The sequence below is a fragment of the Acipenser ruthenus genome, chromosome 24, assembly GCF_902713425.1.
Source record: "Acipenser ruthenus chromosome 24, fAciRut3.2 maternal haplotype, whole genome shotgun sequence".
Classification (NCBI taxonomy): Eukaryota; Metazoa; Chordata; class Actinopteri; order Acipenseriformes; family Acipenseridae; genus Acipenser; species Acipenser ruthenus.
In genome coordinates, this window is record NC_081212.1 from 3,729,945 (window position 1) to 3,744,556 (window position 14,612).

Consider the following 14,612-nt stretch of genomic DNA (forward strand, 5'->3'; position numbering starts at 1 on the left):
AAACCACAGTGCCTTAAACCAAATTTACATTTTGCTTACATACATTCAATATAGCTTTTGTTTAAATACATTCATTTATATTTGCTGCTGAATTCCAGGAATACAGTCTGAGACACAGGACAGTTTCTGTCTGCTCACTGCCTGTTCCAGCAGTTTTACCTACAAACTGGCGGACAGAGATTCATCCGGGGTAGAATCAAACTATACACAAGTCCATGCAAGATTCATCTTTCAGACTACACACTACATAATCCGAAAAACAAACTTCCTCAACATCTTAACACAACAAGCCTGGATCACAAACAAACACCTCAGGAAACCACAGAATAAAACAACACACTGCCACTAAAGAATGCAATACTTTAGAACCACAATATACTTGTCTTAAAAGAGAGATAGGGATGAGACCGTTCATCTTGCTTTGCCTTCCAAGAATTATGTCCATGAACATGCAACTCAAATACTTCATAATCATCCTGTACTTTGGCACTTTGCCTGCACCTCAGGATATTTAATTAAAGCCAATACAACTCTTTTGGATAATTGAAAAGAAAATTCAAACCTAGATATAATCTAAAATCTAAAAAACTCTGCACCTCAGATATTATCAGTTGGTCACTCTCACCATTTTCTCTCCAATACATCAACTACTGTTTCAGCCATCGTTAACAGTGATTAAATCAAGATGGACACACAGAAAATCCCATTGGAAATGACCCCTCTTTCCAAGTAGTTACAGATGTACAGTTAAAAAAAAAAAGTGCAAGACAAATCTGGGTGGTGCTTCGGCAGTTGTTTTCACAGTTACAGTCAACCAGCCAGCAGCATAAACTGTATTGAAAAACAGATGCTTTAAATCAGCCGTCTAGTTATAGATTTCAACAGTAGCCTTGGCTTTACATTCACATTTGTAAATAAACAGAATAAATTACATGCCTGCGATTCACTGGCTGGGGCAATGTGTAATTATGTAATTTGAGTGTCCAATCACTTCAAATTGATTAGTGGTGTGCCAGGTCGTCCCAGGCCATCGGGCAATGTGAATTGCACACCCCTGGCTTATTATGAAAAATCCCTGCCACCTAAAATACACTCATCCCTAGGCTATTTATATAAATTCTAATGAAAACCAGGACATGGGAAGATCCATAGTTAATTACCAATTAGAGAAGTGTTAATTAAACAAACTTCCCCCCTCGGCATGTAGCCTATTTTAACCACTGATCCTCAGTAATCTGTGCATGTTTAGGGTTAATTTACATGTGAATCACTATAGATTTTTTTTTGCTGTTTTTGCAGAAAATTCAATATATATATGCAACTGATAAGATACACTTTATGTGATTTACTATGTTTATGTATCCAGCTAATACCAAGACAGAATCAATAAAAGTAAAAAGGCTACAGAAGTGATTTTTACACAGCCGTAATCACAGGAGCGTACAGTAATACAAACAGGTTAAAAACAGGGCTGGGGTCAATTCCTGGTTTTCAATTCCAATTCTTTTTTAAAATCAATTTGCAATTCTGATTCTCTTTTAATCAATTCCAACACATCGTTGCAATTAGCAGTATTCTGTTCAGACGAGCTTCTCTCGGTGGCAACAAATTCATTTAAAATTGAAGTCACTGTTAGTCAATAAATAAGCTACAAATTCTCAAACAAATTCCTTCAAATGAATTTTAAGAAGCACATCCACCACATATAAAAACTAAAAGACGTGAAACACATTCAGTGCTGAAACGCAATGCTGTTACATCCTGCCCTTGAAAACCCTTTCAAAGAATATTGAAGTAAACCTGCCAATCAGTTTTAGCATGATGCTGCTTATTGAAGGGGACAAAGACATTGAACTATCAGCTTAACGGACACATGTGCATCAAAACCCAAGTATTCACTGCTGCATATGACTATTCTGTATGTAGGTGTCTTTTGAGAATCATACTCCATCTGTGCACACACATTTTTTTCATTTGCTCATTAGTTGCAAAGTCCATTTCAGGACTTACAAGTTGTTAAGAATAGCAATAAAGGACCAAAGGGCAGTGCAGAGTTGTCTGACAAAAACTAAAGGGGCATTAATTCAGTCATAAAAATGGACTTAATGCATAGTACAAAGGACATGAAGTAGATCTGAATTGACTAATGTGTTAATGAAAAGGGTATGTAGGGCATTAGTGAGGGTGCTGATTAATCTTTAATAGGTGATGGGATCTTTTTTACACGAGAAAGTAAAAAACACACACTTTCATTTGGATTTATTGTGGATAATTATATGTAGGAACAGAAAGAAAAGAATACAAAGAAATCAATATTAAGCTGCAAAATGCAACTGTTATTCACATTGAATTGCAATGCAACAACCAAAATCAACAAATATATTTTGATCTCCATCAAGATCTCTCTACTCCTTAGTTCATCTGAAGGCTGAGACTATCCTAGAATAATCGGCCTGTGTCATTCAGTCAGACACACTGTGCAACAGACAAAAGGGTAAAATGGAGCCACTGTATCCTTAAACGTCACACAAAAAATCCCCCCTTTAAAGCAGAAAAAAGCTTCCTCTCTTATGAGCCAAAACGAATCAGCTTTCAGAACATTGCCTATTCAGCCCAGACATCTGAAAAATGTATAGAGGTGCAACGTGTTACAGGAGTGTGCCAACTCATGCACACATCTGACCAATACAATCCTCAAATGTAAATTTTTTCTGCAGCAAGTAATCTTATCTTCTGTAAACTGCCAACGGTCATTAAGACAATGAAGGGGCTCATTTAAATCTACCTTAATGACATAAACGGTTTAATTACTGAATTGGCTTCCTAATTTTTCAGAGGGAGGAATTCTGCTTGTATAAAGGAAGGCAAGGCAGTTTTTGGTTGTTTTGTGAAATGAATAGTGTTAGAGAATTTAGCTGGGTTGGGTTTAACATATGGATGGTGACATTGCCTCCCTTCGGGTTAATTTCATGTAATCAGTGGTGTAACCCCAAAGGAACAGGGATTTAAAAACTAAAATGATTACACACCAATATCTGTTTGGTTCCTTTGGCAATGCCTTTTGGGAAGGGAGAACACAAGGGAGCCCAGAGAGATAGAGCAGCCCCCAAATATAATTTAAAAAATACAATTTAAACCAAAAAAAAAAAAAAAGAATATCTGAGTGATAAGGCATAGATTGGTAGCAGCTAGATCACAGGCTACTCAGGTCAATAACAGAACAGAAGGGGTTCATTACTAGATACAAACAGGAGGAACAGACTTGGTAAGACTTCCCTACAGCGAGAAGCAGTATTCTTATCAAGAAAGCCATAGGACAGAGCCTGAAATTCAACTTGTACTTGCCTGAGGCAAGTGAACATCAGGATTCGAAAGCGACAGCTGGCAGCTAGAGTGGGGATTGTGGGGGTGGGGGGGGTGGGGGGGGGAATTTGTGTCAAGCTGGTTTTTACTTCATTTCAATATACAGTACCTTTACAGTTAAAACCTACAAAATCCCCTGTGTACGTTATTATTGATTCGAGCCCTAGGGGTCAATCTCTACCCGGCCCTTATCCATTTTCTGGTGTGCGAGATATGAATTTCTCTTTAATGCAAAATAAGTCTATCAGACTATGCATTTGATTGTAACAAATACAACTAAATTTTTAGGCAGAATTAAATATGAAAAGGAGGAGTTATGACCAACAGTTAGTTACCTGTCTGAATGCTACACTTGAATCCTGAGTGTTTGATCATTTTCACATTTGGATTTCAGATTTCTAATTATACACCACTAGTAGGATGTTGCAGTAGAGGTCATTTTAAAAATCTATACACATGGTCGCTACATGCAGACAGGCCCATTGTATTCCTTCCTTTAAACAGATTCTACTGCAGTTCATTCTGAATGACATTTCACAGACCCTTGCCAGAAAACCAAGATAATAAAAGAGAGGTAAAAGTGCAAAAGCAACTTACAGTTCATCTCGTTGTCTTTGTGACAGCACCATGGTGGCTGTGATGTCAAGTCAAGGCTCTACAGAGGCTGCTGTCTCCCTCGCAGGAGATCAGAGAGAAATCCAACACAAACTCCGGCTCACAGAGCGATCCTCCGCACAGTGGCTCGAGGAAAACACTAAATGCTTCTCCACAATCCGAACACCAGGTACAAGATTCATAGACAGCCTGCAAACATTCACCAACCGATGTTCATCTCATCTGAAAAGAAAGAAAGGGGGGCATTCAGGTATAAGAACGTGGCAATGAAGATCAGTGAAAATACATCCTTCAAACAAGGCAGCTAGAAAGTATTCTGACTCTGCAGTCTAGAGTAATCTAAACACACTAGGAATGTGCCCCCTTTCTGGCCCTGGCACCAGAGCTGGATCATTTTAGACTGTGGAACACACTATGCACATTTCCTTTTCAGAAATCTTACACATTTCTAATGCTTTTGATTTATAGTCACCAACAACCGTTTCAACATACAAACAATATAAAATACTGACGCTACTACATTTTCTAAAATGTTACCAAGACCCTAGTAAGGGCTTATATTTACCCAGTTTGAAACACTGAAGACATCTGTTTAAAATGTGACAGACAGAAACTCATTCTTTCTTCTGTTCCTCATTTGTTCCATTTTGCTTTCATGCACTTTACAAACCAGCTGTCATTTGAAAGGAATGCCTATCACAATAGAAATGCTACAGTGTTTGATTAGAAGTGTCTGGTGAAAAATTATGAATGCAAAAAACAAAAATTATATATATATATATATATATATATATATATATATATACACATACAGTACTGTGCAAAAGTTTTAGGCAGGTGTGAAAAAATGCTGTAAAGTAAGAATGCTTTCAAAAATAGACATGTTAATAGATTATATTTATCAATTAACTAAATGCAAAGTGAGTGAACAGAAGAAAAATCTAAATCAAATCCATATTTGGTGTGACCACCCTTTGCCTTCAAAACAGCATCAGTTCTTCTAGGTACACTTGCACAAAGTCAGGGATTTTGTAGGCATATAGTCAGGTGTATGATTAAACAATTATACCAAACAGGTGCTAATGAGCATCAATTCAATATGTAGGTTGAAACACAATCATTAACTGAAACAGAAACAGCTGTGTAGGAGGAATAAAACTGGGTGAGGAACAGCCAAACTCAGCTAACGTGAGGTTGCTGAAGACAGTTTACTGTCAAAAGTCATACACCATGGCAAGACTGAGCAACAGCAACAAGACACAAGGTAGTTATGCTGCAAGGTCTCTCCCAGGCAGAAATTTCAAGGCAGACAGGGGTTTCTAGATGTGCTGTCCAAGCTCTTTTGAAGAAGCACAAAGAAACGGGCAACGTTGAGGACCGGAGACGCAGTGGTCGGCCAAGGAAACTTACTGCAGCAGATGAAAGACACATCATGCTTACTTCCCTTCGCAATCGGAAGATGTCCAGCAGTGCCATCAGCTCAGAATTGGCAGAAAACAGTGGGACCCTGGTACATTCACCTACTGTCCGGAGAAGTCTGGTCAGAAGTGGCCTTCATGGAAGACTTGCGGCCAAAAAGCCATACCTCTGACGTGGAAACAAGGCCAAGCGACACAACTATGCACGAAAACACAGGAACTGGGGTGCAGAAAAATGGCAGCAGGTGCTCTGGACTGATGAGTCAAAATTTGGAATATTTGGCTGTAGCAGAAGGCAGTTTGTTTGCCAAAGGGCTGGAGAGCGGTACACGAATGAGTGTCTGCAGGCAACAGTGAAGCATGGTGGAGGTTCCTTGCAAGTTTGGGGCTGCATTTCTGCAAATGGAGTTGGGGATTTCGTCAGAATTAATGGTCTCCTCAATGCTGAGAAGTACAGGCAGATACTTATCCATCATGCAATACCATCAAGGAGGCATCTGATTGGCCCCAAATTTAGCAAGACAACGACCCCAAACATACAGCGAAAGTCATTAAGAACTATCTTCAGCGTAAAGAAGAACAAGGAGTCCTGGAAATGATGGTATGGCCCCCACAGAGCCCTGATCTCAACATCATCGAGTCTGTCTGGGATTACATGAAGAGAGAGAAGCAACTGAGGCTGCCTAAATCCACAGAAGAACTGTGGTTAGTTCTCCAAGATGTTTGGGCCAACCTACCTGCCGAGTTCCTTCAAAAACTGTGTGCAAGTGTACCTAGAAGAATTGATGCTGTTTTGAAGGCAAAGGGTGGTCACACCAAATATTGATTTGATGTAGATTTTTCTTCTGTTCACTCACTTGGCATTTTGTTAATTGATAAATATAAACTATTAACATGTCTATTTTTGAAAGCATTCTTACTTTACAGCATTTTTTCACACCTGCAACAAAAGTCGATCTTCAGTAGCTGACAATTCCACTGTCTGGCATACCAACCCAGTTTAACTGGGTTGAACTTTGTGTCATGGAAACAGTGTGTGTGTTTGCAATGGTAAATAACAGTGTCACTTACAATGGCATTTTTTGAACACGCTAAGGCCATGCCAATGACAGAATGTGTGTCAAGCCTACTGCAGTAAAGTAGGATATGTTTTCAGGCCATTGCCAAGGTGTGTGACTGACCAAAGAAACACTCGCTTTGTCTCGTATCCTAAATGTTGAGACCAGCTCTTTTTTCACATTTACACCAGGCAAACGTACATCACAGTCACAACACAAACAGACCTTCCTCTCATACAGCTCAATGACTCAAGCTAATTCAAGCCACAGCAATATGCAGACAATTACACATGGCTTATTTATCATAATAAACATAATCAAGACGATCCGCTCGTAGAATCAAAAACAAAAGGAAGCAACATGAAATACAGCATGTTCCTTTCCAACTGCAACCAAATGCATTCTTTTACTTAGCTGCTGGGTTCTCGATTACTTTCTTGTACCATCACTGTATAACGCTTTCCAAACCTTAGCTATAGCACCTAGTTATACAGCAGTTTATTTAAAATGAGGGTCGACTGTGTTTACAAAAACAAACTTTTCCAGTGCAGATTCAGGTTTTAGACCGTTCAGCAGCGATTTCCACTTTCAACTGTGAAGCAGTGACACACTGTGAACTGACACACTTCTGGAAGAAAAACTGAAATGGACATTCAGAAAAATCTATTTGACAGCAAGGGCTTTAGAAAGTGCAAAAACCTAGAATTAGATGGTTCAACCACACTTTGACATCTCTTTATATCCTATGAGCAATAAACAGATTTGGAAACAAACTAATGGAAAAACACACCACCACGTGCTCAATTGCTACGAGAATTTACTCTTACTATGATGATCTTAATAATCATGGCTAGATCAGTTATGCTTACATTTTGTATTATAAGGATATAAACAGTACTGGTAAACTAAATATATTTGCAACTTGCAATCAAAATGACTACAAACCAATTACAAACAGTCTCAGTTCAATTGGGCAAGGTAGCCAGTAATCGTGCATTCAGGCAGTGAAATTCCACCTGCTGTCTAATTATGAACGCAATAGATTGTCAAAATTGAGTTCACATAATAATCACATTAATCAATCAATTTAGTAACATACAATACCTACTCAGTACTGCAAAAATTACATTGATTATAATTGTGATTTATCTTCTCGTTTCATTTTTCTATTGTTTAAAATTCTGATGTTGTAATTCTGTAGTTTGACTATGTACAGCGCTTATGAAGACTTACTGTTAACACCACCATAGAATCGAAACCTGTCTTTATAACCAGAAATTTGATACAGACCCCAGGTCTTAATGACTAGGACACACATCTTGCTAATCATAAAGGATAGAATCAGTTACTGGAAGATTAGGGATTGGTCTCTTGTTGTAATAAGATGGTGGGGCAATAAATATTTCATTAGAGCAGGGTCTGAAGCTCATTTCAGTTTGGATTCGGCAATGGATAACCAATCCTTCTTGTGTTCTACAGTACAGCAGAAGCCAAGCCCTTACTAACACTTTCAATAACACTCTCCACAGACAGTCCGTCCCTTTGGAGAATGCCTAAAATACCAGACTATCGTCAGCAGGCTAAGCAAACTGTTAACAGCCACATGCACTGCTAGACTGAAAGAGACATGGCTCCATTGGAGGAGAGGGGGAGGGATTATGCAGCAATTTGTATAGAAACACTTACAAAAAATGAGATTAAAAGTTAACGTGTTAAAGAGTAGTTCTTTCACCCAGGGCCAGCATTTAGGAAAAAAAAAATATTACCGTTGAGAATGCATTCAGCATGGATTGGATGGATGATGCATGATTATTTTAAGGTAGTCTTAATGTGTATTATTTTCAGTTTAAGAGTTCATTGCTTTGGCACAAATTACAATGAATTTTGTCATGGCATTACATCATTATATTTGGCTACTTGCAAGTTAAAAAGTTCAATTATTTTTCCAAAGGATAATTTAAGTTTTTAGAAATTCTTCCCAGACCAAACAATAAAACATGGAATGAATGGACAATACATTGCCTGTTTACAGTATATATCCTTTTATAAAACACTGTATTGTACTGCACAGGCATCTCTAATTAGTTTACCTAGTCACGAGTGTAGGACAGGGACGCAAATACATCTCAATAGTAGGCAAAGTTAGAAACTCAACACCCAATCCAGGGTTTCAGAATTACCCTCACAAGGAGCAATCAGACCTCAAATACTTTCTATTCTTTTGAAGCTTATTCATGAAGTGATAAGTGTGGTCAGTTGAGAGCTGATTTAGAGGAGACTCCATTGCTCAAATTAACTAATTTGCTTCAATAATACAGCACAGAAATACTGTTTCATTCCTTATGGTTCTGTAAAAATGTTATGTAAAATACACGATGCAAAGTACATGTGAAAGATTATGCCAGGAATGGGAAAAACTAAGTGTCACAACAAAAATTTGAACAGCAGCCTTCCGGATAACAGTCCACTTCAGAGAAGTGAGAAATATGTACCAAGCAGCCAATGGAATGGCTAAATGGCCTACCAACCACAAATAGTCAGATGTCGGATTCACTTTCAAGAGGTTAAGTGAAATTAGACAGATGGCATATGAAAGAGTTCTATAAAAAAAAATTATACTTCCAATTCCTAAATTCATGTCTTCGCAGTTTCTGCCATTAAACCAATTCATTTTGGTTTATTCCAAAAGGCCTAATTATGAGAAAACTAATGGGAGGGGAGCAAAGTGAGAAATGGTGCTGCATTTCATCTGGGATATACATTGTTGCAGGATTATAAATTATTTCCACTAGTGAGCTTTCTTGAATATATAAACATTTCCCACAGTGATCTCAGTAGACAGTTGTACCATTTTACATGCATAAATAAACTGATAAAAACATAATTAAGATGAGCTACGAAGAAAACAAGTAGGCTTAAATAATCCTTATGTCCTTGAAACAACTTCATTAGCAGCAATATTATCAACTCGGTGGATAAAGTGATCAGGATATATCTGGTAATACAAAAGATCAGAATTATCACTCATGGTCAAGAACCATTTATATTTTATTTAGCCTTTTGTTCACTGGAAAGCATATGTTTTTTACATGACTATTTTAACAAAATGAAATTTACTGCAGGGGCACAAGCTTCTTGCCAACAACTGTTTTGCTGGGAAGCAACGTTACACTATTGCAGCAGTAGAAGGTTATGAGTCATCTAAAAAGCCCTGTTACACATACACCCAAAATGAAATACTGTACTGTACTAGGGATTGCATTGTTTTTTTAGGCCAACACAAATGAAATAGAATGTCCCATTTTCCCCAAGGTAACACTTTGTAAAATACATATGGGGCACCCTGGGTTTGTGTGGGTGCCTGTGACACAATAAAGTATCACACAAGTCTTGCAGTATATTATTCAATTAAAAAACACTGAATACATTCATGTTTAGCATTTTCCCCTTATAGTGCAGTTTCTAGCCACAAGAGACAACATTTAGATAAAACGGTTTCAAAAACAGAAAATATTAACAAAATCCGACCACAAATATATCTACAATATTTAAGTAACAATACTCTAAATCTAGTGAACAACCCGACTCCTTTCTGTTGCATCAGCTGCTGACTGGATCACACCTAACACTCAAGGATAAGGGAGCAAGCACATCGTCGCAAAATAACAAACCAATCCCAATGATCTCATAGTACTTCCAGCTACTGTTTACCAGTGATTCTGGATGCGTGTTTACAAAAATTAACCTGAACTGTAACACAATGCGGCGTGTCACTTTCAGAGCAAGGCGTTTCAACGTGGAGATCCACCCTGCGGTAAAAACAAGTGAACATACTGCCCCCACCCCCACCCCCCTCCTTCTATTCAGTACCTCCTTGCTCCACCCAGATCTGACAGAAGACATCATGAGGGCCGCTCTGTGAGATCATGCCGATTTCAATCCAGCAAATCGCAATTGAAAAATAGACTGACCGAACAAAACGGGCGTTTTTTTCCCCCGCTCACTCATTCGACTTCTTGCTTTATGTCTGCTGCTTACCCCACCCTGTCCCTGCACAGCAGCGACAGCCCCTCTGAGCAGCATACACCACTAAAAAACACATCTTGAAGACACCGCTACACTAATGTTACAAATTAGAGTTTTTATGTTTAACTGCGACTATCTGCAATACAATGTGTGAAACCTTCGAGTATTTCAAAAAGAAAAATCAGTTCAGTTTCTTATCTAAGCAAATATAGGAAGCAAATCAAATCCATAGAAATTGTAAATATCACATTGCAAGCATCTATTCACGAGAATTAAAATAAGATTGTTTAATTAGATATGTTAGATAACCAAAAAGGTGCATGCATATTCAGCAGCAGGTATAACGCGCAGACAAAAATACAAAGTAATCAATACCGATAGAAAACGAGATCTACAAATCCTTGTCGACATTCAGAAAACTCCACCCTTAAAACACATACATTATGAACACTATAGGAAAATTCATCCAAGCAATGTCAAACACAACAATGAAAGAATATTTTTAAAAACGAGAAGATCATTTCAAGGTCGGAAACATATAGCAAAACCCACTATTCTAAACCAAAGTCCAGTTTTAACCTGATCTGCAAGTCATTCACTTTGCTGTGTAACAGGTTTACCATGAATCATTTGCAAATTAATTGTGTTACATTGAAAATCAGGAATGCATTAGATTATTGGAAGGTTCATATGTTGGCTTAATAATGGTTAATCATGCTGGCTGTTTTCTCACACAGTCGACCTATTACAGACGAACCTTTAGTGTTTTACTGGATTTGCAAAATACAGACACTTAATACAGGATGATGTTTTAGTGATAAACCTTACAAATATGTTTGTCTGCTTTAGAGCATTTGATTTATGTCTTTCCATATACATACATGCTAAACTAAAAATGACAACAGTCAGTTACAACAGCTATACATTCAATTTGATACAGCTATACATTCAATTTGCACTGTGTTTACCAAAGAAATATAACACAATTAACCTTCTAAATGAATTTAAAATTACAACTTCATCTTAAATTATAATGCATCCAAAACAAATGACCTGCTGTATGTTAACAATACCACCACTCAATATTGAAGTGCACTGTAAAAACATATTTCTAAGACTGAATCTAACTTCAGATGGCAATAGTTATGAACCACAAAAATAGAAAAAAAATACTTCAGCTGTCATAAAAATAACGCATTTCACCCCATACCTACTTAGCTGCCGTACCGGCTTGGACATCAGTATTATAATCCCAGGTCTAAATAAAACAATACCACTCCCAAAACGAATTACATGCTTAACACGTTTGATCACGGCTGCTGTAAATTGTTAATCTCTTGTTTTAAGTGACTATTTTTCATTTTTTTTTTTGCCTTTGGTGCTGCTCCAACGGCCTGGCCGCCATTTTGAGACACAGACGGAAAGGAGGCGCAAATTTTTTTTTACAGCCACATCGTCATTTTTTCAAACTCGTTTTCTTCAAAACAAAACCGTCAGTGTGCCCCGAACTGGGGCACTCTTACCCTAAAGAATCTCCTCTGCCTCCTTAGATGGGTCTGGTTCTCATACAGTGCAGGTTTGTGTGTAATTTGTCGGTTTAAGTTAAGGGACTTTGGGTCTCGCTAGCTCTGTCTATCTCCTTGTCTCTCCTCCGATCCTTGTTTTCTATACCGCATTCGCCTTCAGAACCTAAGCACGCGCACAGGCTCGCGCTCGCCAACAGCCTGTCCGTCGGACGCGCGCACGCCTCAAACAGCCGCTAATCTTCCATCCAGTGTATATATATTTTTTTATCGAGAACGCCCATTCGCGGGCACACGCATCCATCTCTTGTTCACGCCCGAGCGCGGCCCCGTTTTCAAGACGTCATCCAAACTGCTTTGCTGTGGGAGCTGACGCCGTTTGCGCATGAGTACTAATAATGGGTGGGGAAGAGCGGTTTGACACGGTAATTTAAGGCGAATAGCACAGAAAGGTGCAGGTATTGAGGTCAACCGTTTGTCTTGTATATAGTAATATTTTTGTGTGTATAACAACACAGTATAACTACGCGAAGATACAGGAGGAGACAGCGCACACCCATATTGTCAGTAGTCATTTGTTGATTTGAAAATATACAGACTCGAGAAAAAGCTTGTTTTGAAAAATGACCTCCATGACAGCTGGAGTATAATGCCAGAAAACTTTCTATTTGCCAGCCTAATTTACCCACGGTCTTTACCTAAAGGGTTGCAAGGGCGTGAACAACTCTTTCAGCTCCACCTGCTCTGTGCCTTTTTAGAAGTTGAAAAAAAAACAAAAAAACAGTAAAAACTTTGAATAAGCAACACTAAACCTCAGGGGGAAAAGTGATGCAAAGATATTTTAAGATGTGGGAAGTATGTCAACAATGGTTGGCAGATTATCGGTTAATCCGTGGCCTTGAGGTTTGGTTCTGTTGCCCAGACAAAAGAGATTAGCCGTTTCTTCCCTGACCTCTCCCTACCTCTAAAGTAGATGTCTGGGCTCTGAAAGCTGACCAGCCCTGTAAAGAGATACCTTCAATGAGAGCTCGCCACCCTTAGTGTAATGCAGTTGCTGTAGGAGCAGGTATGAACTGCACACTTGGACTCATGATCAGAATGCAAGCGAGTTGAGAAAGCCTTTGTGAATGAACAACAAAATTTGTTTCTTACCTGGATCCAAAATAATATTTTACATTAAAGAATGTAAACTATTTTATAAATCATCAACACTCAAGCTTGTAGTTGTGTCAATTGCTGTAGATGGCTTTGGATCACTAAATTAGATATTTTTACTGACAAATAGACACGCCTTGCATGTACCGTTAGAGATGTTGTTTTTCATAACGTACACAAAGGGCCCTTTTTATTGATCTGTTCAGATCCGCCTCTCTAGGTCAATTGAATAGACTCCTTTATATCTGGTAGCACGCTGCCATTGGCTATAAGCTATGTTAGTGTTCAATTGTATATTTAGGTTTAGTTTTTTTTTTTTTTTTTAATTATTATTTGTATTCTAGAATGGCAATGAAACTCCCATTGCATAGCAGTTTGATCCCTTCCTGGTTTTACTATGAGTTTAATAAGACACACCTGAGCTTGTTACCTATAAACTGTGTTTAATCAAGCTTGTATTAAAATCTGGACTGGGCGAAACTGCTATACAACAGGAGACTTATTTCCATCCCTGATATTTTAGATTTTAAATGATGTACCTAATGGTAAATGTTATGTATATTACCACCATATGTTATATTTAAAATAACAAGATGTTTTATTTTGTTAACTATTGGGTCCACACAGCCACAGCTACCTCCTGTACCTGCAGCATGGCTAAAGGTTTGTAATAGCTTGCTGGCTCTTGTAGATGCATAGATAAATCTGTGTTGAGTCATTCAGCTCTCTGTAGTCAGACCTCTGCATTTATTCACACATGCACTGAAAATAACCTGACAGATACACTTGCCAGCCTGTGCAGGTTATATGTTGTGATTTATTGTCCTTGATTTGTGGGGTTCTGTACTGAATTTCAGTCTCTGTAAATGGAAGGAAGCTCAAAGCCACATAAAGGAAGATTTGGGGAAAACGATAAAAACTCCATATTGGAGCAAGAGAGCCCAGAACCACTCAGAATGATCCCAAACACCTTAAGATACATTCAAACGAAAAACATGAGAAGCTACTTCCTCTTTGAGTATTGCCTTTAAACACGATTTCCCCCTCTCCTTCCCCTCCTCCAATCCTCCAACACTGCATTGTACAGCACAGCAGGTCTTCCTTAGTGGACATCCATCCAAAACCATGACCAACTCCACTCAGCTTCTGATGGGATCTGATGAGTGGAGAACACAGGGTGGTGTAGCTTCAGGCTGCAGAATATATTTCATTCACAGATGTATCATTGATCATTGTACAATACCTACTTGAAACCTGTTAAATATTAATGAATGCTGAATGTATTTTTTAATTATTTAAATGTTTATTAATCTTTAGAAACCATTAGCCCCCAGTGTACTGTAAGGCTGCCTAGAACACTGTTCACAATTCAATAGCTTGCTTGTTGTAAAGATGGAGGCCAGCTCAGCAACTGTGATTGGATTTTGCAGCCTGTAATAAAGTTTATAATAAGG

The 14,612-nt window shown here is 38.3% G+C and overlaps 1 protein-coding gene across 1 annotated transcript in view; it reads right to left on the reverse strand.

Annotated features, from left to right (window-relative positions):
• Positions 1–12,235, reverse strand: part of LOC117429561 (lissencephaly-1 homolog A) — a 32,681-nt gene extending 20,446 nt beyond the window's left edge. The window contains exons 1-2 of the mRNA XM_058998066.1: positions 12,004–12,235; positions 3,961–4,200 (exon numbers count right to left, since the gene is read on the reverse strand). Of these exons, the coding sequence (XP_058854049.1) occupies positions 3,961–3,992 (32 nt within the window). The 5' untranslated portion in view covers positions 3,993–4,200; positions 12,004–12,235. The remainder of the gene's footprint in view (positions 1–3,960; positions 4,201–12,003) is intronic.
• Between the last annotated feature and the right edge of the window lie 2,377 nt (positions 12,236–14,612).